A 26174-nucleotide genomic window follows, 5' to 3' on the forward strand; every position below is an offset into this window, starting at 1 on the left:
AAGAGCTGTTCTTTGTGCTGATCTATAGTTTTCCACAGTACTTACCAATTACTTACAGGCCTACTGGAATTGCCATACATCATCAGACTAGCAATGAATCTGACCTATTGGTTAGGAAAAGCTGCAATAACTTGTTTTCCTGTTTAAGCCTCAGCCCTCTGTTTGTATTACTGCATGTAACTGTGAACATTCTTGTTAGGATCAAAGATTTTTATGACTATTAATGCTTGTCCACTATGTAATACTGTTTGATTCAAGCTTAAGATTGCATTTAAAAAAAAAAACAAACAGGCAGGCTTGCAGATCTAATATATCCTTCTTGTTTCAAGCTATAGGCAAAGGAAGCAGAGATGACTGAGCACAACCCTAGTTTTTTTCACCAACTTATTTTTCACTAAGTCTCTCCTCTGTAATGTAACCTTCAATAGGGATTCAGATAATTTCAACTGCTTCCAGAAGCCAACTTTAATTGGGTAATTTAAGAAGACATTGAGTCCAACATCACCTGCAGTTTTTTTTCTATCTGTACTTCCTTTTTTTTAAATTATTAAACCAAATTGACTGATTCAAATACTGTGACGTCTCTTTATTGCCAAATGCAACCAAATGGGTTTCATATACGCAGCCATGGTCACCTTTTTGTTGGTGGGTTACTCACAATTTACAATATATCTTCTTGATATTTTGTAGAGACTGTAGATACTCATCTAAAACAGAACATCTCTGACAGCCTTCAACATCTTTTCTCTGCCTGTCATGTTTAAGTAAGAAGATGCATATGTTATAAAAAGAAGTAACTGCAAATAAGCGGACTATGAACTGTATCCTGGCTTTTGGTATAATTCCAGTATTGTTCACTCCAAACCATGCAAACTAAAACATAGTTTTTATCATGCTGTTGAAGAACTTCAAGAAATAAATGATCTCACTGTTTTCCTTAAGTGGATGACTTAACTCTTCACAAAAAAAACTACTTCAAGAATAGACATAGTCCACAGAATGAAATGGGCATATTTGTGCAATTAGTATGCCTACTTTAACTGTCTTGTTTCTGGCATAATAACTCCACAAAAATTTTTTTTTTAAATATTAAGACCTTACAGCACTCCAAATCTCCGGTCAGGTTTTATTATATTCATTTCGTGGATTAGTAAACAGAATCCATAAGATATCAAGTTCTTATTATGATATTTACTTACAATACTTCGGTGTCTCTTGTGAATAATGGCTTTCAGCCACATATTTCAGCGATATGGAGTTTTTGCCAGATGCACATTGTGATTACTTGTAGTAATCTAGGCACATTTTATACACATGTATCTTAAATTCTGGAACTCTTTATGTCTACACACACTGCACAAAAATTAACTTCTCTTTTATAAGCAAAAGTAATGATTTTTGTGTCATTGATACTTACAAGTTCCCGAAAAGTGCTTTGGACAATCTATTTCAGATTATGGATTATTCTCCATTTTGAATGTCCATTGTTTATAAGGTACTCTGTATGACTCTTAGCTAATTTACTTTCGTATCTATTTCCCATTACGTGACAAACATTAACAGGGTAATGCCACTTTGGACATAAATTTACATTGTGTATAAATGAACATCCCAACTAAAATTCTTAAAACATTCAGAAAGCATTAGCCACTACATGATTCTAGCCAACCATACAACTCTGTATATGAAAGTCAGTAATCCCTCCTCTGGCAATCCACATATACCCTGAGGCTAAGTTTCAGCTGCCCTTCACGAAAAAACATCTCCCCACTTTTTGGTTTTAAGCACTGCAGAATAAGTTTCTTCATGGCAAATTACATTGAGATTTGCCTACAAAAGAATTCTTAATGACTTTAAGTGCCATATTAAAGAATACAAGTAGAAATACTAGTGAACAATTCATAGACAGCATTCTGGTAGTTTTGACCAAAAAAAAAAAAAAGAAAAAAGAAAAGAAAAGGAAAAAAAAAAGGAGCATTTTCACTGGAACAGAAACCTACCTGCCTGGTTTTCTCTTTAAAAGGGAGAAGTAATAATGCAGAAGAAAATAATGTGTTTTAAAACTTTTTTTTCCCCAAGAAACAATTGCAGATAGGGCAGGAAATTAGGACTACAGCATTTCTGTAGGGAGTTGTTTCTCTTTATCCCCAAATCGTGAACTTTTGTTTGATCTCGTACCCCATCTTTCATCATACTGTAGGGATGACTAAAAAGATAACTAATTAACGTAAGTTATGTCATAGCTTGAAAGGCCTATAAAGTGTCTGGACTTTTGTTCTTGAGACAACCAGTAATAAAGCATACGGTTTGTGTAGCAGTAATAACATCTGCCTCTGCAGTACGTCAGGCTTTTTTCAAGAAAAAAAACAATTTAAGAACATCCAGACAACATTGTACATGAGACACTCAATTTGCTGTACTCATGTTCCGTGTTGCAAACATCAGTAGGTTCCTAAGCTACAGACACTTTTTTTACAGGGGTTTTTAAAAATCGGCAGAATGGTTTGTAACCTCATGGATTGCAGACATGAAGAAAAAGATGACTTGTCACCAACGCAATGCCACAATGCAGCTACCAATTTTCTTGCAGCCTGTTTTCACAGCACTCACTTGATTTCATGTTTGTCTTTAGGATAGTTATCAAACAAAGGAAACAAAAATGTATCCTGTTTATATCTTCCTTTGTTAAAGAAGGGTAAGGAAAGCATTCTTTCCTGTCCTATGGCAACATCTAAATGTTTGGGGAATTTTACATATACCCAAAGCTCAGACTTTCATTTCATATACAGTAGTTGAAGCCAACAGATTGTTGGTCATCTTTAAACTCAACAGATTCTTAGTAACAAAAAAAAAAAAAAGCAGAATTATTAAAGTTAAGTACTTATTTCACAGATCTCCAATACGAATGACTGGATTGAAATAAAGGTCTTCAGTGACAAAGTGACCAGTAGTCACCAGTAACAACCAAGTATTTTCTTAAATATTTAAGAAAGCATAATGGCATATATTACTAAATACACTATAAATATTGATCCTTTAAAAGTATGCATTAAAGTCCCACATAGCAAAGGACTTACCAAATGATTATTATCGTCCGCAAATGTAGTACATTATTACAAAATCTGTCCTGTTTTTGGCTGGGATAGAGTTAATTTTCCTCCCAGTAGCTGCTGTGTTTTGGATTTAGTATGAGAAGAATGTTGATAATACACTGATGTTTTTAGTTGTTGCTATGAAATCAAGGACTTTTTTCAGTTTCCCAAACTCAGCTAATGAGCAGGTGTACAAGAGCTGGGAGGGAGCACAGCCAGACAGCGAGCCCAAGCTGGCCAACGGAAATACTCCATACCATAGATGTTACATTCAATATGTAAATGCGGGTTGGCCAGGGGGCAGGAACTTTTCCATGAGTTCGGTGAACTCTGTGAAATCCGCAAGTTCCATGATCACTGCCTGGGGACTGGCTGTGCAATTGGTTGTCAGGCAGTGAGAAAAAATTTATTGTGTATCACTTGTTTTGCATATTCTTTATTATTATTATTATTCATTTCTTTGTTGACTTATGAAACTGTCTTTTTATCAATCCAGGAGTTTAGTTTTTTTGTCCATTCTCCTCCCTGTCCCATGGCGGGGGGGGGCAGGGGGTGGCGTGGAGGAGTGAGTAAGCAGCAGTCTGGTCCTAGATTCCGGCTGCCAGATTAAACAGTGACAAAAATCAAATCTAAATACAGCAAATTTTGAGGTGCTAATCTCTGGATTCAATTACAATTTTAAGTATCGTATATAGACCCAGAGACCTTGCAGACTGAAATTTTTCATATAAAGCAGATGCAGGAGCAGGTATAAATATTTAAAAGTCATGCAACTATTTATCTTGTAATTTCAACAGTTCTGTTCAGACATAGGCAGCATTAATTGTTAGGTCTTTCTGCATCATAATCATTTAGCAGTAGGAATAAAGATATTATTGCAGTTCTTCTTTATATTCACCTTACTTGAAGTCTTACCACTGACAGAAACCATCTTAAATTTCTGCCTTGCTGTAATGATTCATAAGCAGAAAGAAAATATTTCTCTCCCATACAAAATGAACTCTCCCCAGAGCCCTCAGAATAATAGGAGATAGACAGATGATGTTCTGTTTCCTGTTACTTGCCCAGTAAGTGAAGGGATGCAGAATAATGAATGAGGTAACTGAATGCAGGGGTACTTTTAACTCAGATTTTTTAAAAAAAAAAAGTGCAAGTACGAATTCTACAGTTCATTCTCCCTTCCTTCTTATCAACACAGACAAAATTCAGGATCTATCTGGATTTCATTCTAGAAAATAAGGAAATGTTAGGTGGTATTTTGGTTTCCATCTCACTTTACTAAGCAGTGAGGGATTATTGCTTCCATTTTTGCATGTATTTACCATAGCATATAGCTATTTCAGATAATTATGAAAGCAAATGCTTTCAGGATCAAAGAACAAACCCAAAGGGAATGATATAGTTTAATTGATTCAATGATTCTTTTGCCTTCTTTTTCAGGTTTTGCATGTGGTACATTATCACCAAGTGAACAGCCTTCAGGCTAAGGGAGCAGAACATCCATTTTTGGATGTTGCAAGTCAGTTGTAACACTTAACAAAGATGATGTCTTTCTTGAGCAATTGAGAGTTCTGCATCAACCCACATGAAAAAGGAATACTAGAAGACTGTATCCAAACTGAAATATCACAAAAATATTTGCTTATATACTTCAAATATGTACCTATTTCCCCTCGTCCTCAATGGGATTTTAGACTGCTCTGAATCACAGTCATGGAAGGAATGCTTTTGGGCTTCTCCAAAACAATGAGGAGATGGGCTTAATAGAAGTATAGAACTTGTTAGCCACATAAAAACAATGGGGAAAAGGAGGAAAGAAAAAAAAGACCCAAGCTGCAAAATATGCAGGCACTTGGTCTTTTTAGCCAGTGGAGAAACAGGATCCTGACACTTCACAGAGTTGCTGGTGAGTCACTACAGTTTTAAAGTGTTTCTCATACATTTGTACAAAAGGATTTACCATATTATTTTCCTTTGCAATGTCACAACAAACTGAGAACAGTCTTGCTATATTTAAAATGTCAAAATATGTTAAATAATATTTAAGTAGTTACTTTCTGTTACAAGTTTACTAATTTTCAATTAGCAACTAAAACGCCTTTCAACAGAGATCCTGACAGGATTTGAAGCTCTGATAACTCTGATCTCCGTGTAATTTTGTTTTTAGATGTGCTACAGCATTTCAGCAACATTTACAATGTTGGTCTTTCTGGAATTTTCCCTGAGTTACTTCCTGGAATTTTTCAATAGAGAGGACGTAGGACTGTGGTGTTAAAGACGACACAACTAGTGGTACTATTTACTTTCTGGGAGCAAACCTGCAGAGCTATCTTTGCCTGTAATCACGTCTGTTTGCCTGCCCCTCCCACCCCACAAGAATGCCTTTTCATGCTTGTAGGTTAGAATAAGGTACCTAGTGAACTGTGTAAGTGCAGTATTTTACTTGGATTCTAATAGTGTATTTACATATAACAGTATAAGCAATAATACAGGAGAGCATGACTCTGTTCCAACTGACATCAAAAAGATATTTTGAGACTTAAAGGCTTTCTCCTTAAATAGAACACGTAAAAAAAAAGTATTGAAAACAAACACTTTCTTGGTACTATTCTTTTTAAATACTTATTTCTGCTACATAGTGAAAGCCTGCGCTTTTATATAACATGCTTAGTGTAGATAGATTTACTCTTTCAGATTAATTGTTCTCTTTTTGCTACTTCATGTGGCAGAGCTGTCATCAATGAAGTACAGAGACTTGGAAATACTGAATATAAGTTTCATGAATAAGAAAAATTATGTACGTAGCATAAATTCATTTATAATGTGTGAGAATCTAGCTCCTTAAGGTGTAAGATTGCATGTATGGACTCAGTAAAAAAAGGAAATTGAACACGAACAACTTAGATCCTTAGTCACATAAATAAAACATAAGTGTGCTACAAAAATAGCATCTACTAGATTTACATTGTAAGTAGTAGCATATATTAAGAAAAAACAGGGAATTAGTTTTGTTGGTGATGGAGATAGGGACTCATAAAATAAACAGTAAAATGAAAGTGTTCCTTCTTTCAAGGGAACAGTCCAGAAGATAATTTTAAATAGTCTTTTGATGGTCATAGTACTCCAGTTCATACACAAACTCAGGCTGACATCTGCCCAAAAAACCCAATTACGTAATTTAAGCTAATTTGGGGATTTAATTGGAGCCACATTATTCCATTTCAAAATTATTGCAACACAATCTTTATCTAATACTTTAACAGACAGCAGCGGCTTTTAAAATCAGTTGTCAGGCAGAATACATCTACAATGATATGTAATAAAGTGCTCTTATCCCTGTATACACAGTATCTTTTTTTAAAAAGATATAGAAGGCTTGGAAAGAAGAAGAAAATATGAATTGTTATTTACATGGTGACCGTATGTTTTCACTCTCCATTTTTAGAGATTGTCACTGACAAACTGGCAAAGCCTTCACAGTTCTATGATGCTATATGAAAAATTTGTTCCTTTTTATAAGAGAACAAGGTCTTTCTGCTGCAACTAATGATGACATGTTTAAAGTTATCTAACATTAGATAAAATGTAACTGAAATACATACTTTGCTGACACGGTAATAGAGGTACAGAGAAACTTAACAATTTATCTCAGTTAGAGTTATTACTTTGTCCATCACTGGCCACCACAGTATCAAAATGGCAGGAAAAACATAAATGATAAGAAAATGGCAATGTAATGTATGGATGAATACAGAATAAAAAAAAACACAAGAAAAAAAACTACTGAGCAGTTCAAAGGTGTGATTTACAAATACAAAAAATGGCTTTGGAGAGAATAAAGATGGTGCAGTGCAAAAGCAGGGCATCTTGCAGTGCACTGCATGCATAATTTTTAGGCACACTGACACTGTGAATATATAGAATATTGCGTTTTCAAGAATTCTTCCTTTCTAGAACGGGGAAACCAACAAAGTATGTTGGAAGTTCTAATGAATTAAAGCACACATACGGAAACCTTTTACTTCTTTCATACTGAAACATTTCAGGCTGAAAAGAAGACAAACTGATTTTTTTTTTTTTAACGTATTTTCTAATATACAATTCAGAAGACTGTATATTACATTAAATATTATATAAGAGTTGGGTAGAAAATTGTGTAGTAAGTAAAAGCTACTCCTTAAACACCATGTCCTTTCTAAACAAGGTAGGATTCTTCATGCTAGGCCTTTGCATAAGTATACTCAAAGGGAAACCTGTCTTCCTGCTTATCTCAACAGCTGTAGTATTGTTATCTCAGACATAGCTGTTGATTTGCACATGAAGATACATAGCACATGGTTTTGTAAAAGTAGGTAGGTGACTGTTTCAGAGAACTCTCTCCTTGCTGACTTCATATGATAGAGGCAGTTTCCCTGTGGTCTCTTCCCATTCTTAAGAGAGGAACTAACTTCATAGTATAAGAAAATACAAGACATCAGAGGCACATCCTTCTGAGATATTCTATAAATCTCCTCAGACATCAGTGTTTGCTAGATATAGCAAAATGTTCTCCTGTAAGACTCCTTCCCAGTGGAAAAAAATGAGTTATGTTTTCACCAAACAGAGCTAATGCTAGCCTACAAAGTCACTCAATCATATCAAAACTGGAAAGGACAAAAAATTGGCGGCAGGGGAAGGTGCCAGAAATACTGATTGAAACTCCAAAGACAATTTAGAGTCAGTCATATTCCTCATATCCTCCATTTAATTTGTTTAAGTTTCTATATTACTTAACAAACATCTTTCATACATCATCTGATCATGGAAATCTTGAACCATTACAAGATTTAATTGACTAAAGTAGTAAGAGTAAATATTGAAGCCTATAGCTGAAATTAGCATGCCTCAGATAATTTCTGTAGGCATAAAAGTGTATGCAAATATCTGAGGATTACTTAAAAAAAGGAAAAAACATGTCTGTTGTTCACAAACATTCATGATCTGAAGAAGCAGCTTAAACATTAAAATAATGATTTCACAATCCGTGTCTTGTTTCTCTCCGAAAACATTTGGAAATAAGTGTGAATACAAAGAAGGAATTAAGAGATATATTGCGACTATATTACTACCATGCATTTATATAAGCACAGCTGACAGAAGACTTAAGCCCTATAATATTAAGGAGTTACTCTCATTCACTTAGGAAGAAAAACATAACATATTCCCTGTCTTACAGAAACAGATTCCATTTTGAATATTTAAATAAATAAAATTAAGTAACTATCCAAGTATGTTATTGTTTCTAGAATTATTCAAGTAATTTCAACAGAGAAATGTATGTTATAAAGCCCTAACTTTCAAATGTCTAATTAATCAACAGAAAAATCAATGAAGCTTTACCCCTCAAGAATCACCCATCTTCAACAGTAAATACAGAATACGAAAAGGCAGGAGAAATTTTCATGTAAATAGCAACAACAAACAATCTCAGTGAAAAGCACTGAAGAAAACTAGGGAGACACAGATTAAAGGTCACATATTCTCCTCTGACTTGTAATTAGCTGACCAGCACATTTCAGGGAGGTACTTCTTGTATGTCACAGAGATGAAACAAATATTTCTGTCATATTTCAGCAATATTGCCATTGCCAATTGAGATGTGACCCAACAACATGCAATAAATACCAAAATGGACAAATGCTGACATCCAATGGAACTTCTTCCATAATATATAGTCCTGCAACTTAATGCATTAATTAAACACTGAACTTCCTCATTCCTTCCACTACACAAAGGCTAGCATCAATTCACAGAAAAAGTATTATAGCTGTCCTTAGAATATGCAAATACTGATGCATCTTTGCATTCTTTTGAAGATGACAGACTTCCTAGCATGTTGTGGCAAAATAAAAAAAGTATAAACTTTCTTGTTTTAGAGAACGAAGTTACATAGCAGGAGTGAGCAAGGTATCCGAAGAGAAAAATAGATCTTCAGCTTGCAGTTAGTTATTACTCTACGTCCTCAAAGTAAAAACCTCTTAGCCAACAAAAAGTACAACAGCTGTATGCCATATTTGCTACACAAAACAACAGTAATTGACATAATGTTTTCAGAAGATCAGTAAAAAATTACCATCTTCCCATTTTCTCTTGCTCACTGATGGCAAATAGATGAGGTTTAGTTCAGGTAAACAGAGCCACAGAATGGTAGGGGTTGGAAGGGACCTCTGTGGGTCATCTAGTCCAACCCCCCTGCCAAAGCAGGGTCACCTACAGTAGGCTGCACAGGACCTTGTCCAGGCGGGTCTTGAATATCTCCAGAGAAGGAGACTGCACAACCTCCCTGGGCAGCCCGTTCCAGTGCTCCGTCACCCTCAGAGGGAAGAAGTTCTTCCTCATGTTCAGACGGAACTTCCTGTGCTTCAGTTTGTGCCCATTGCCCCTTGTCCTGTCACTGGGCACCACTGAAAAGAGTCTGGCCCCATCCTCCTGACACCCACCCTGCAGATATTTGTAAGCATTTATTAGGTCCCCTCGCAGCCTTCTCTTCTTCAGGCTGAACAAGCCCAGCTCCCTCAGCCTCTCCTCGTAGGAGAGATGTTCCAGTCCCCTCACCATCCTAGTAGCCCTCCGCTGCTCTCTCTCCAGTAGCTCTTCATCTTTCTTGAAGTGGGGACACCAGAACTGGACAGAATACTCCAGACTCCTCACTAGGGCAGTGTAGAGGGGAAGGAGAACTTCCCTCGACCTGCTGGCCACACTCCTTCTAATGCACCCCAGGATCCCATTAGCTTTCTTGGCAGCCAGGGCACACTGCTGGCTCATAGTCAACCTGTCATCCACCAGGACACCCAAGTCCCTCTCCACAGAGCTGCACTTCAGCAGGTCCACCCCAAGCCTGTACTGATGCAGAGAACAAGAAAACGAAGAACAGAAAACAAACGTAATTTTATAAATGAGAGAAATGTGACTAAAAACTCAAATCAAAACTACTACTTTTTTCAACAGAACACTGAAACCCCAAGCAGCACACTCAAATTAATCAATTACTTGCTCAAACTGCACTTTGAATAGTGAGGTTGTTGCTTCCACAGGCATATAACATGGCAGGTATCTCAAAAACTACAAAAGCTTCCGAAATAGTCCCAAAGCTTACTTTAGCAAAAGATAAAAAGTGTAGAAGGAAATTGTTTCACATCCAAACACAAGGCCTACTCGAGCTTCCTTCATCAGGGAAATTCCAGGCATTTCTGCACTACTGTGTAAGATCCACATGTTCTATAAAAAGGTAATTTAATTCTGGGCAAATTTCCATATACAGATTGATAGAACCAAATATATTTCTAATAAAATCTCATCAACTGTCAATTCTACCCCTTACTCTGCCAAATAAAGAAATTAAAAGACCCGCATACTACATCTGCTGCTTCTCCAGTCACAGTAAACTGTTCACTGTTCACAGTACATATCCCTCTTTAGCTTTAAAAAGCATGGAATTATTAATGGGTATTTTGGGAGAAAGAAGAGAAAAGTTTTTCATGTTTAATGACGTCTCACAGGGGTAGCATTATATAATGGTCAAAAATGTACCCTGCAGGGAAATATTTCCTTAATATCCTATTATCCTAAGTTCATTACTACAGTAAAAGGCCATCTCTATCCTTGAGCAATATCACAGAAGCATCATTTTTGTCCTTAGTGAAACATCTAGTTATCCAAAATCATTTTTAGATCATTAGAAAGATTGTTACTGACTTTTCAATTGCACATACTGTATATGGGACATGAAGCTCTGGGTTTTCCACCAAGTAAAAGGTGATAACATACTTACTTTTCTGTCTGGCCAATTATATTTTGCAAATATTGTATCATATGTGTCCACAGCTCCATCAGTAATCAGCATTATGGCTTGGCTGCAAATACTTCCTTGTCCTGTGTGATTGAACTGTGAAAGGAAACATACATTTAGTTACAGTACATTCCTGTTAGATGCAGATAGATAGGATCACACTGGATAAACATGGATCAAATCTTTAGCATGCTTAGAAGTAGGTGAAAGTCTCAGGTGGAATACATTCTATCATAGAAATTATGTTCTTACTGAATTTTAACTTCAATTGTGTAACAGAATTGGGTTTTATTATATAAATCCATTTTATCACAGCTAGAAAAATAAGAAACATACATAAATATAGCACTTCCCCAAATTAAAAGTGTATTCCCTTGTTTTAGACTGATGATACGTAATGCTGCATCTACATAGGGTTTGCTTTAATTGAAATATAATTTTAAAAGAACAAGCTACACAAAAAGAAGTAGAGATGAATGACTGATAATTTTACTGTGAAGCACAGAAGATACACCACTTATAGAGAGATATTCGACCACTCATATGGCATTCATATTCACTCAGGACTACATTCCATATGTTATTTTTCATAAAATATTTATCTGGGAGAATCAAGTTAATATTTATATATTCTCAGATTCTCCTGTTACTCAAAATGAATACATATAAGTAATTCAAGCTGCTGAACAGCAGTACTTGAGCGCAGGTACTTAGCAATCAACATACACTTTAGAGAATGCATAGAAAGTTTAAATGTTGCATAAATGGAATTTTCTCTTGGTCAAAGAGCAAGTAAACTGGACTGAGCCACAACATAAGCTTTGATTTCTTGATTCTGGAGTGGGTGCCTTCACCTTGAATCCATTTGTCTCCATTTGCTCTTATTGCAGAATAGGTTCTTATTTGTCTGTGTATTATTTTAGATATTCAAGGAACTTGGGTGAACATATGACTTTCAGCAAAAAAATGCCAGGTTGGAAAATTATTTTATTTTTAATTACTCTGTATGGACACCAAGGAAAAAACACCTGAAAAGATCAATAAACTGGGGCATTACATACAACTCTTTATAGACTGGGCTAACATTTGAATACATGCTAACGAATGAACAATCTCCTTTTGTTCTCTTCCCAGGTAATTTTCAGGTACATTACCAACTTCAGGTCAGACAAGGCCTTGTCCCACCACCCTTCTCTTGTTACTGAGAAAGCCAAGAAATAATTAACTTGACCCACTTCACCAGCCTCTCTGTGCTGAACAGTGCCCAAAAAATGATGGTCCCATTTGAGAAGCAGTATTGAAATCTAAAGGTGAATTACCTTGCAAAGACTCTGACTGCTTCTAGATTCCATAAAATTTATTCGGAGTATTCTAGTTTGATTTGGGCTAGAGACTGCTCTGTCTTTAAGCATTCTGCAGTCTACTCACCCTTACATTATCGTTGTTCTTCCCAGAACTCTAAAAACCATTTTTTCTGGAACAAGTTCTTAACTTCTAAAAATGTCATCATTGCAGACGTGCCTGCAGTAGGAAAAGCAGTAGATGGCGGGTTCCAGCAGTGCACTGCCCTCTCTTCTTCTGCCTTTGCATTTCTACATCTGAGTAATCACATTCACAAATATCATTCAACAATAATTTTATATCATCTGCAGCTTTTCTTCAAATCAGTTTCCTTCTGATCAAACAGGACCCTCAGAGTACAGTAGTAGAAACCTGTCATTTAAAGGAAAACTAATGTGGGGTCACTGTCTGTGTGAAAACTCTTATCTGTGATCCCTGCTAGGAGTCTATCCTTAAAATTCTTCAGTCATGACAGTTTTTCCAGTCTTAACCAGAACCAGAATTATTAAAGTGGGATTCCTTCACTGGTATGATCTTAGATGCAATATTTTCTCATAAAGATGAAATTACTATGTTCATATAGACAACGTATTTTGAAAAGAGACAGGAAAGAGACAAGGGAAATTACTGAAGGGGGAATGCCTTCATATATTTATTTTAAAACATCACTCTGTATGCATCTGCATTATTCGACATAGTTATCTGTTTGAATATTTTGAAGAATGAGATTAAACTCAAATGCTTTGATGAGTAATATCTTCTCATATTTGTCTAGAACTTTAATTTTATTGAATAGCAAGAGTGATGAAAGTGTTTTCCATAATAATAACAATGACAAGGGCCTTATGATGAACTACAATTAACTCAGTGATTCATCAGTTAGCAGCAAAAATTTCAACGCATCCTGACATTTACTGCATTTGGTTGTGATTAACAGTCTTTGAAATGTCACAGAATTTTATTTAATTGGCTATGATTTTTTTTAAAGGTAATCACTGCAAAGACCGCATTTGTCATCAAAAAAGATAATTGCAGTTGTCACATGACATAGTAGGTGCCTAACTACTGTACCAAGCACTTCTATATTCTTACACTGTATAATGAACGCTGCATAAATTGATGATTGGAACAAATTCGGAAGTGGATTTTTGAAGATGCCTTTCAAAGACATCAGTATCAACCATCTTCAAGTCTTAAAAACCTAGGCAAATACCAAAAGGTAATTGCAAGGCAAAATTAACTGAGTTTAATTAGTGTAACCCCTGAACCATTCTAATTTCCACCCAGAATCTTCATAGACTATTTGTGCAAAAACAAAGCTTTTTCTTTTGTTCCCTTTCCTTCACACCCCCCCTCCCCTCCCCCCCTTCTTTTTTTAAATGTAGACAAGACATCCTTAGCCAACCTGTAATTCACAAGAATGTATTTCTGGCACATAAAGATCACATCCTGCAGAGTGGAAAATGATTAGCTGTATTCTTTTAAGGACAGATTAAGTAGCTTTTTCTCTGGCCTAGGCTTCTTGATAGAAACTCCTGGAGACTTTGCCGATATGCCTGTATATAATGGAATAGATTTTTACCCTGTCAATTCTGGAAGTATATATGCAAGAAGGCTTGAAGTTATTATATTCCCTTTTATAGTATAAACAGAAACAGTCATTACTCCACCTTGAATAGATTTGAACATACATGTAGTATGATCCATCATGACATTACAGATCAAAAGCCTCTCACTCATCATAGGTACAATTCAGTACATGGGATGTCAGTTCCCTTTATTCTCAAAACTATCAGTTTATCTAATGAGATTTTTATACCACATTCATCATTATCACTGCAGTTGCCTCACAGTTTTTAAAACAAAACAAAACAAATCTCATCTCAGGTCTTCTTGATCACTGTCTGTAATTTTTTTTTTTTTGGTTTACACACATTTGGAACACTAGTATAGAACATCTCTTGTATTGAGACCTCTACAGCCAACCTAGAGTGTTCCTCATGCAGCTTTTCCCATTGTCATTTTTGGCATGTACCACATGAAGGAATTAGTTCCATACTGTCTGGGTGAACATATGGGCAGCAGATGAAGATCCTCATCTTTTCATTTTAGAATTTTATGCCCAGAAAAGAACTGATCAATATTGTGCTTCAAGATGAATACAAAGGAATTGGAACCATTAGTTAATCTACAACCCTGCAGTACAAAGGCAGGCATACTTGTCAAGTCAAACCCTTTGGAGAATATTTTGTTCTGAGGTCTCATTTGCAAGGTACTTTCTTCAGTCAAAAGACAGTTTGCTCCTTATTTCAGATGAGATTTTCTTTTTCCAGCAGCATAAAATATTTTAATTTTTTCCCCATAAAGAAATAACTGTACTTAAGGAAACACTTGAAAACATTTTCATGAATATAAGCTCACTTGAAAAAAGGGAAAACAAGGAGGCAGAAAAGGATGGGGGTGGGCAGGAGGGGAGCGGGCAAGGAATACGCTCGTGTTTGTGACTGAAATATTTCTTTCCAAAACAACCCTGTAATTGACAATAATAAAGTTTCTAAAAACATCACTTGGCATAGCTCAATCTTTACTCTATCATCTATTATTTCATAAGTTGTGATTAGTTTGTGTGTATTTTTAAAATCCAATTGATGTTAGTTAGAATGCATATTAGTTCTAAAGGTACATGATTTTTAAGACACGGGATCTACTAAGGCTAGGTAAGCTGAAAGTCAGAATATGCCTGAATTGCATCTTTATTAAAACTGTACTATAGAAATGTTTTTGCAGCTTTCTTTACTAATCTTACTAAGTCCAGCTGTAGTATAGTGAGTTTTACTGAATTTAATTTGTGAGACAGGAATCAAGTCCCTGTAACTTTCACGCTGAAAGCAATGTATCTCAACTTAAAGGAGAAACACTGTCATTTTTATAATGGTGCCTCTTTTCAGAGCCATACTTCGACTAGAGAGGAAGGGTGAATTGCTTTCTAATGAATGCATCCCAGCCAACAATCCAAGGCATTGTTCAAACCAAGAATGATAAAGCAAACTAGTCCTGGATCTGAACTATCAAGCAGCAAGGTAGGGGGTCTAAATTGTCAGTCCTAAACTTTCGGCTCTTCTGTAGTACACACCCACTGATCACACTAATAGCAGTTCTTTGGGGCCCATAGACATAGAATTTATAGTATAATTTATTGGCTACCATGGAAGGATGTCAGCAGATCAGTTTGGCTCACTGAGAAGATACACCCTGAATCTGTTACAGAGGTTCAGGTAGTATGAACAAGGCACTAATTTGTTTATTTTTGAAAGCTTGTCTCTAAACATTGTAAATTTCTTTTTATCTTTAAAGCTGATATATATATATACACACACATAAATATGTATTTACTTCTCTGAAGTGTGATTCTCTCTCAAGGACAAGCTGTTCTTAGAAAGAAACACAGTGGATTTACTTGGAAGTATCCATCACTAACACTGACATTATACAATATTAACTACCACCAGCCGGACTGCCACCATGATAACCGTATCAGAAGTTATTAATTTCTATCTGTAGACAAATTAGAATGCCTAAATACACAAGGAATTACATTCTTATCATAACATCATAAAAATATACTCTATACATTTCAACCCAATAATCTGGGCATCAAATCACTATCTTGCATTTGAATTGCATTGCAATTTCCCTTTTTTGTTGCTTTGGAAAAGCTTTTTAAAACCTTTAAATAATCTTTTCTGAAAAACTCAAAGCAACAGAAGATATTGCATAATCTGTTTTAAGGGTTACTTAATGATTAAAAGTCCACATGATTTTAATTCATCTGCCAGGAATCTGATGTTGCTCTGCCTTTCCAGATGATACCTGCCCTCTTCACTGAAAAAAAAAAATTTCTGCTGTACATAGGGGTTCTAAATCAGGATCAACTCACCTCTTCATTGATTCAGATTATTAAAAAGAATACATGCATAATCTTTAAATATTGTATTTTCTTTTTTTAATAACAAGAAAGCTATTCTGGAAACACCAAAGCATTTTCAATCATATCTTAAACTGCTAATATTAACTTCAAAAGAAAGCTACAGGGAATGTTTTAATAGGCTGACGATGCTTACTTCTAACATACAACCACTTAGCAGGGGTTGGTCCTGTTGCAAGGTGCTTAGTTATTCTTGCTGACTCACTAATGCAGTTCAAAGGTTACCAGCAAGATGCAGAGAACAAGGGCTTGGCGTGCTATTAAAAAGGGTGAACTTTGGGCAAGATTGAGCATTCTGACAGAACCCATAGAAATGTTCATTTTCTTGCCTTAGAAAATGCTAGGTGAGGATTACATGTAGCATCACTTTGAAATAACTTCACAGACAATACTCCAAGTCTTAGAATGGGAACATTCTGGGATAAGAGTTTAAGTTTTCTTTAGGACTCACTGATCACTGATGACTACTATGTCACCTTGGGGCCCTTGGCACTTGGACACAAACGAGTGTTTGGGATTTTTTTCATCAGTTTCCTGCTTTCCTCAGTCTTGAGGCTAACTGAAATACCCCACATCTTCCCCTTTAGTATCTGCTCTGGCCTTTGACATAGTTGGTGTTTTAGCCCTTCACAATGGCATTTGCTACATACAGAACAGTTATAAAACAGTTATAGAACAGTTTACAATTTTACAAGTGCTCATTAGTTTAGAGATCATGGAGAAGAGGTCTGCTTGTAATAAGCTATTTTTAAAAAGTGAATGCTCTACCTTACAGAAATCCTGTATCTAAACTGATATTAAGAGAGGTTGTAAGCAGTACTACCACACTACCTAGGGTTTTCATTCATAATACCTTGGGAAATATTTGATGGTGCATTTTATTTTCATTGGTTTGCTCCCTCGTACTAATTCTCTTTCATTGCTACTACTGTTCACTTCCCTCCTTTGTTTCCTTGCTTTTTCCAATAGACATTCCCAAGAAAGTATATATTCTGCTGAATCAAAACATTGCTAAAATTGTTCTTTGCTGGAACATGTAGCATAACAATACATTTTACCTTTGCCAGAAATGACAAAAAAATATCTCTGAAATACACTCCATAAAATCACTTCATGATAACCTCTAAGGATGATGTGCACCTTGTGAGGAAAAGTATTTCAGGCAAAGACAATGGGTCTGATTTTAATAAAAATATCCTTTGAAGGACAATTTCCTGGACAACTAAGAATGCTACACTGATTTTATGTGGAGCTCATGAGGGAAACTAAATGCCCTGCACTAGATTATCTCCATGATCACGACATTCATCTTCTAGAGACTTCATTCCTGTTTATAGACATCATTCACAGGAACTTTATCAGAAAGTTGGCCACATGTTTTTGGCAGATAAATAGTTAAAATAATATTAATAGCTCTGCGCTGGTTAAACATAGCTTTACATTTCTTCCTCTGTCTTAGAGTATTACAGAAGTAAGTACAAAAGTGTTCAAATTACTTCTTTTATATAAGCTATGAGATATTAATCATCATGCCAGAAGTCAATCCAGTGACCAACCACTTCACGACTCTAATAAGTGTATATTCTCAAAGTGTTTATGAACACACAGATTTCTGTCACTCCTAAAATGCTAGCCCTTCCAAAGAAAAAAAAAAAAACTGTCAAATTTGTGTGTTACCCTGGTATGTTTTAACACCTAGAACAGCTACTGAAATTAACCTTACTTAATGTACACATGTATGCATAGGTGTACTACATATGTACATAGTACACATGTATGCATAGGTGTATATTATCTGTATAGACAAAATACATTAATACAAAATATATACATATAAAAATGTGAATTTGTTTATAACTTTCACCACATACAGATTATACAGAATTCATGATCTATAGATAATATTTTACTATCATCTCATTTTTTGAGTTCTCATTTATTATCTTCAAATTGACAGTAATTGCTAAATACAAGAAAGGTGTCAGCCAAATATATCTGAAAAGCATAAACTTACTTCATTGAGCATGTTGAAAGCTTCATTTAAAGCAATGTCCAGCATTCCAATTCCTTTCGCAAAAAGTTTGTCAAGGTGTTCCCTAAAATGCTGAAACATGAACAAGAGGGTTTTATTTGTCAGTACATTGCTACAACATACACGTTGATACCGGTGATTAAGGATTTCTGAATTCTTCTTTAGACCTACTTCTTAAGCTTAAATGACTGCATACACCAATTCATAAACCAAAGTAGAAATTCCTGGTTAATCCACACTAAACTAAGGATGTGCTGGAACAAGAATAATGTGAAGCTTTCACAAGATATGGTTTTGACTAGTTATTCAATTGGTTTTGACTAGTTATTCAATCAAATTGTTTTCCTTTGTTTTTTTTTTTTTGTTTGAGTTTCTATTCATTGATATCTGTAACTTCTTTTCATTTCACACAGCAATTTTAATATATTTCTAACTATTCAGCTTCTAGGTTTTTTGGATCTGCTACTTTTTTTATTTCATAAAATAAAATGATTTTACAGCAGTCTATTGAAAGGCAGAGAACTTCCTATTTCATTATTAAATTTCAGGAAAATTTACATCAAGCCTCTAGGCAATTCTGAAGCCACGAAAAAAGAGCTGCTTTTTCAAAACAATTACTTCATAGTGACCTAGTAAATGTGGTTCATCACAGCTCAATACTTTTAACAGCTGAAAGGCAGAGTCTTGTTCATCTAAATAAGCAGGGATAGCATGAAGGCCTATACAACTACACTGCAAAATGGTTCTTTTCTCCCCAACTTAAACATATCTAAAGTAAATACTAGTCATTATCTCCATCATACTAGTAATTACTGTTTTAAATATATTTTAAAATGTAATAATTTCTAAGAAAGAAATGAAGACATATGTGGTGGGAAATAACAGGGGAGACAATGTATTATTTCAGTCTCCACAACTGGATAAAAAGTTACCTCAATAGGCTAGTAAGAAGAAAGTTTTTATTTATCAGTCCATTGCTTTTAAAGCATTATTATAAGCAAAAAAACCAAATCAATTATCTTTATAGAAGAATTAAAATACTACTGTCCCTCCAATTGTGCGTTTCATATTTTTTCACAACTAATAATACAAATGAGAATGAATACAAAATACCCAAATATTCAGTAAATGCATCAACCTCTTGTTATTCTATATCCAACCTGTCATTTCAAAGCATCTCTGAAATTTAGGTCCAAACTGATCAAAAGCCACACTGGCATATTCTTGACTTCAACTAACGCAGCCTGGAAATTGAGAGCAGCAATGGAAAGATGGCAGTTGCCCAGACATGGGCTACTTCAACTGTCAGCAGCTCAATGCAGTGTGTTTTTCACAGCTATTTCAAAACAGTCAGACCAACAGTCAGATTCAGAGGCTACTGATTTCAGTACTCATGGTGAATTTAATATATATGGCCATCAGTCAATATACAAAAGGTTTAACTACAGCACAGGATTGCTACAGACATTAAAGCTTTTAAGAAACTCAGAAAATACAACCGTTTTTCATGAAATATGTAAACTTCATATGAATTTAAAATTGTTGATTGGAATTCTTCAAAAACAAAAATATATCGTGTCTATAAAATTCTCCAGGAAACATCTTAGCAAAACCAGTTTTACATATAGCTTATATTTTTAAACAGAAAGTGTTGTTAACAGCTGAAAAAATATGGAAAACAAGCAGTTTACTATTGTTTCATCAATGTCAAAACCAATTTCATTACATCAAAGTTATGTGCTGACCAGACACTTTCAAGCTGCTGAAGCAGCCCTATGCTCACAGCACGCCTCTCCCAGGTACACAGAACTAAGATCAGTTTACAGTTACCACAGATGCTTCCCTAACAACACAGGGATTCACCCTGAAACAGAGGAGTTCTCTGAAAATCGATAAAGCCAAATTTTTGTATTGGAAATATGTTTCTAATCTTATCTTTTCATAAATTAGATATGTTAAAATAAATATTTGTTACAAATCTTATTTCTCTTTGGAATACATTATTGCTTCAAAATTAAACTAGAATTATTTTGATATCAAAAAACACAAGAGTTTGTAAAATCTTTGAACATTTCAGAGGCAAGTACAGTGGAATGTTTATTACAATGCATATACATTATCAAGCATGAACATACAGCATAAATAGGTCACAAAAATAGAGTATGTTCTCTAGCGTATAATCAGTTCACATGATCTGTTAGAACAACAAATATTTTCCCTTGTCATAGCTCTATATATATATATAAGTTCTGAAAAATACACTGTTGATATAGGAAGAAATATAATAGTGACATTTGCTTGATACAAAATAGTAGAAATGTTAAAAATCTATTTCATGCACTATGAATTTTAAGAAATCAATATTTTCTGCCTCCAGGCTTCAGAGTGAACAGATGCTACAAGGTGATTCTGGAAAAGGATTAAATAACTAAAATACATGTGTGCTTTGTTCTTTGGTTGTATGGAGGGGGTTTATGGGGTTTTTTGATTTGTTTTTTAAACCAACTCCATTCTCGTTCTTCATTTTTTTGAGACAGCACTTTGTATGTCCACTGCAAAAATCACAAACCAACATGCAAATTAACATTTCTTTGTTTCCCTTTTTATCATACCAGATGCCCTGGATGTGTGGCATTAATTGAATCCATGCAAAAAGAAATAATACTTCATTTTACAGGCAGCATAAAGAATAGCTTCCTCAGACCATTCTGTTCACTCTACATCTAGCTGACACTGTTTATTAATAAACAGTCAAAATGTACTGTTGTACTTCATAGAGACTGGGTTTTTCTACCCTCTTAAAAAGATATTCGGACTTCAAAGGGCATACTATTGACACACTGTCACGGTGCTGTTTTAAGTAAAATTTATATGAAAAAATCCAAATCTCTAAACACTCATTTTTTCCTATTTTACATGTCCAGTCAGTACAGCCATGCCGTGCCAGTCATGCTGTAGTGCCGCCTTTATTACTGGAAAAGGCATTTTTAAAAGCATTGTATCCTTTGTGTATGATAAAATGAAAGTTTCAAACTAGTACGCTTCTCAAAATTTCTCTAGAACTTGCCCACACGTGTCTCCAACTGCTACTAAATTATTCCGTCCCTTACAAAAGCATTGCAAAACAGAAAAGAATATTTCAAACCCTGCTAATAGTAAAAGAAAGTCAGGTCAGGACATTAACCACCAAAACGTAAATTTAAAGAAAAAGAATAAGGCCTTTGGGAATGAGGTAATAAACACCTCAATTCACTTTCAATAACTTGAAGAAATCAAACAGATCCCAGAAAGCAGGAAACCCCTGCTCTTAAGGAGTCAAAAAGCATCTTTTAATCTTTACATCTTAAATAACTCTTTTTAGTAATAAACTGCACAAGAAATAGTATTAGTTCATCTCAGCTTCTCTTTCTTGTCCTATTGGAGCCCATGAGTTTGAACTGGGTATCTGTCAAATGTGTGCACAAACATTCACATGCAACTTTATGCCTAATTTCCATGTGTAATTACCAGAACGTGCAATATCTAATTGCGGACTCAAATACCTAATTGACATGCATAATATTGGTAATTCTGAATGCAAATTAGACACACAATTATGACAATCAGACTCTGATCTCTGATTACAAAATTATAGGGCCAGAGCTCAACAGGAGAAGCTGTGTCTTATTACAGTGAGGAAGCATAGATGTGTTCAGCTGTGGAGGTATCCATGACCCATTTAGAAGTGGCTGAAAGACATGAGCTGAAGAGAGTGAGGGTGCAAATCCACTTGCGCATGTCAGCCAGGACAAGGTCTTTGCATATATCTACAAGAGTTCAACCCAGAACATCAACAATGCATCCACTTGGTCTCGTATCTTTGCATGCTGCTGATTTTGTCTGTTTATAAACACTATAAACTTTCAAAACCAGAAAGTCACAGTGATTCTAACATGTGATAATGATCCATGTATGCAAATCAAAAAGGTTCTCTTCATTCTTTTTAAACTGTGTAAAGCTTTTTAGGACTCTCTAAGTCAGAAACAAACCAACAAATAGATTTGATGCACCTAGAATCAGGAAATCGGTTCTTGTCTTAGGTATGGTTACAAATATGCCGATTTGAAGAACAATGGAGTATACTGACACTGTTTTTTCAAAGATCAAAAATAATATTCACACACCTATTTCTGCTTAAAAATCAGGTGGCCTAACTTGACTCGGACTATTTCAGAACTTCAATGAGGAGGAACGTAGAAAGATTTTTAATGGTCTTTATATTCTATGCTTCATGGGACAGTTATACAGTATACTAGAGTCACAGCACTGTTGCATACAGCTTTGGCATAACTGAACAAGAAAATAAATTATGACTATTTCTCATGGTTGAACTTGGGAGTTTCTCTTATAAATGAGATTATTGAAAGTGGTTGTTGGTACACCCAAAAAACCATCTGGCAAAGTATGTAAGAAAGTCATATTTCTGTTACTTCTTTTTTCAGTTTTGTAATTTTGATTTATTAGGGTTTAATAGTTATTAAACTTAAATAATTCAAGTTAAGTAATTTCTTTCAACAAATCTGCACTTGGGAGATGACATGTATGATTTCACAAAGATTCAGAGCACTTATTCATGATTTGGAAAAATGGAAGAATTTAGGGAGGCAGAGGGGGCTATCTGAATACAGGTAAGAATCTGATATTCCTTTCCTAATTTCAGGTCATTGCAGGCAACTTAAGAACTCTTCTGAGATGAAGGCCAGAAAGCTGTGAAAACTGAATTTTTCCTTCATAGCAGAACCTCTCAACTTTGTAGCCAAAATAACACATTGGTTTATCTAGCCCATAGTAAAGCTGAATAATAACCGATTTGGAGGCAATACTGAAGAAATTCTGGCACATTTCTTTTTATTGGTCTCTTCTCTTACAGGCTCTCCTAATGGCTTCATAAGGTTTACTCTCTGAGATTATGAAAGTTAACTGGCATCTATAATTACAACAAGATGGACAAATTTTTACATTCTGGAAGTGAACATAATCTGGTCACACTCCTAACAAATGTGAGAGAGTCCTGTGTCTGCGCAAGAGTTGGTGAGATTTTTTGGCCTCTGTTATGATAATATAAAGATACTCCATAACCTTCAAGGTTTTACCCATTTTAAGCAAGCAAAAGAAAGGAGAAGACAAAGGTACTGCCATCTTAATTCGACATCTGAAAGCAAGTAATGATACATTAAAGCAGAGAACTGAGTTCCAATTCTCAAATGCCAGGTAAGTGCCATAACAACCATGCCGTCTCAGGCATATACAAAAAAGAGCAGACAAGTTGTCAGCTAATGTAATCCCTAACGTCTGGCATTCATGTTTTGACATAGCTTTTTTTACCATAGCAAACACTTGCAGTTTTTCACTGATGGATTTTTTCCTAGCATCATGACAAAGCTAGTCACATTGGTGGCATGCTTGGCTCAAGTTTTAATTAGCACACAGCCTACAAGACTTCACAGGCTGTTTTAATGCATCTTAACACGAGGACACCACCTAAAGCTTCATAAATAGAGATACACCACCTGCTAAGTTCAGATTGCTATGGCTTATAGCGGATCCTTTTTCTGGGACACCCAAAAACTGTTTGCCTTTGTATTATATTTCTCTACCACTGACAATACGGAAGGATACTGGTAGTGAATCTACTGTTGTAAACTCCTGACCAAATGAAGTCCTCATCTCTTATCATCCTACCTACCTAGGTAAACCAACGTCTTTTTTTTTTTTATCTCCCTATTTTAGGGCATCTGAATTAGTTGAGTTATGCCCAAATTCCCATTTATACAGTTTTCAGCATTTCTATTACAACCAACAAAGCTTTGATTTCCTTCTTGTTAAGGCAATATGCTACACAGTCGGCCCAGTATCCTATAGAGATACTTTCAATTATAGCTTACTTGTGATTACCAAGAATAAGGTACCATTTATGATGAGCAGGAATACCCAAATTAGATGGGGTTACAGGACCACGGATTAAAGTCTAAGCATATATGAATAAAGTACTTTCTACTGATTCCAGAGAGGGAAGTAACAGTTTACAACTGATATATGCAGCAGAGTTTATATAATTACACTGGAAAACTATGATATTTCCTATTAATTGTCTGACCAGGGTGAGCTTCCTACAGAAAAGCATTGTTAAGGAGTTCAACGTTCCTGCAGATTTCTCTGCCAGTTTTAGTGCAAGTCTTTGCTACTTCTAGTATTAGTTCCCATACTCATCCTTGCATGCTGTAACTCCGTATGTTCCAGAAACACACTTTGCAAAGATTTATCAGATTCGTGAAGATGAAATACATCAGCATATAAACCATTTAAAAAAACAAAACAAAACAAAAACAATCAGGAGGCACATGTATGAGATGGGAGAGTGATGTTTACTGATGTGTCACAGGGAAGCTTACCAACATGTACTAACTGTTGACAAATGTGCATTCACATCTGTAAAAGGCATTTAAGTATCATCCCATTTAAAATCCATTGCCAGGGCAATTACAGGTTTGCTTGCTGGTGATGACTATTCAATCACTTGTGTTCCCTAGCATGTTGTGTTGGTAGACTGGATTTTTTTTTCAGGAAAACAATCTTGAAAACAATGCTGAACAAAGAGCTCAATATTCAATATACTCAGATTAAAAACAAATCTTGTTAAGTAAATTGGTTGCCTGGGGCTGCAACAGAAATTCAAATTTCAGTGGTCTGGGGCTAGCTGAAAGTTTTGGGGTCTCTAATGGCTAGCTAATTCTTAAAAAAGTAGATTTCAGTGTGACTTTACATTTTTGGTTTTATAACAGTGAAGCAATGCAGTCGTCAACATTTTTTTGAGATATGACAGAGATGGATAGATAAATATACACCTAAGTATTTTGTTTAAATAAAATTCAATATGCAAAATTCATATTTACCAACCTCTTACTGGCAATTTCACTCAGCTTCATTGCTGAATCAGTCTTCCAGTTATTTAATTTCTTGTAATTGCATATAAAATAAAAGCTCATTGGAAGTTATACACTACATCTATCTATTTTCGTCATTCTAATTTACACAGGAGTAAGTTCTTGATTCAGCTTGGAGTTACTGGGCCTATCTGTGCATCTAGAAGATGATATATTTCATCTGGAAACATTTACAGAGAAATGTCCTCAACCCATATATAGTATATTAAAACAACATATAAAAGAGGAATGTATATTGTAATATTGTTACTTTAAATCTGGAGTTACATTAAATCAGATTGTCATCCGATTCCTTGGGGGTAGGTAAATTGTAACATGGAGTTTCTCAAAGATGAAAACCTCTTGGCCCAAGAAAACTAGTATTAAAATAGGCAGTTCCACATGTTTGTAATTTGTGGAGAAAGTGCAGACAGTGACAGAATTGTGTCTGAACTATTTCCCACTCTTTTTTTAAATTTGTGTATAGCAAATTGATACACTTCAAGGTAGCAGCTGTTTAATGCTAATGCCAAAATACAAATTAGTCTGGTAAAATTCAAATACATGTTACATATTTTATATTATTAAACCACATTTAGGATCATGGATTAATTTCAACCTCATTTACGTTACCCAATGTAATTATAGATTTAATCTTCATGATAAATGAAATTTGAAGCACGTTTTGCACATTAGGTATAGCCTAAAACATTCAGAGTATATTTCTCCACATATCTAAACTGAACCTTCAGTGCAGGTATGTGCCAATACAAAAATTTTATGACAAACGCTAGGCTATGAAAAAATTTAGAGATAAGTGGATGCAACCTGATGCCTGCCATATCACCTGAAATTATAACTATTCTTAAAACAAATTACTATATTCTCCTATTGTAAAAGTGAAAGCAGAAAAACTATATGTTGGAAGAAATCT

General features: G+C 35.1%; 1 protein-coding gene across 5 annotated transcripts in view; it reads right to left on the minus strand.

The window, feature by feature from the left end:
* Positions 1–26174, minus strand: part of CACNA2D3 (calcium voltage-gated channel auxiliary subunit alpha2delta 3) — a 472558-nt gene that overhangs the window by 223950 nt on the left and 222434 nt on the right. For all 5 annotated transcript variants that reach the window (XR_012765257.1, XM_075432892.1, XM_075432891.1 and 2 more), the window contains 2 exons: positions 18261–18350; positions 10903–11016 (listed from right to left, as the gene is read on the minus strand). Coding sequence is in view for 4 of the 5 variants with exons in the window: in XM_075432892.1 (XP_075289007.1) it covers positions 10903–11016; positions 18261–18350 (204 nt within the window). In the remaining variant the exon portion in view is untranslated. The remainder of the gene's footprint in view (positions 1–10902; positions 11017–18260; positions 18351–26174) is intronic.

This window comes from Opisthocomus hoazin, chromosome 11 (genome assembly GCF_030867145.1).
Source record: "Opisthocomus hoazin isolate bOpiHoa1 chromosome 11, bOpiHoa1.hap1, whole genome shotgun sequence".
Taxonomy (NCBI): domain Eukaryota; kingdom Metazoa; phylum Chordata; class Aves; order Opisthocomiformes; family Opisthocomidae; genus Opisthocomus; species Opisthocomus hoazin.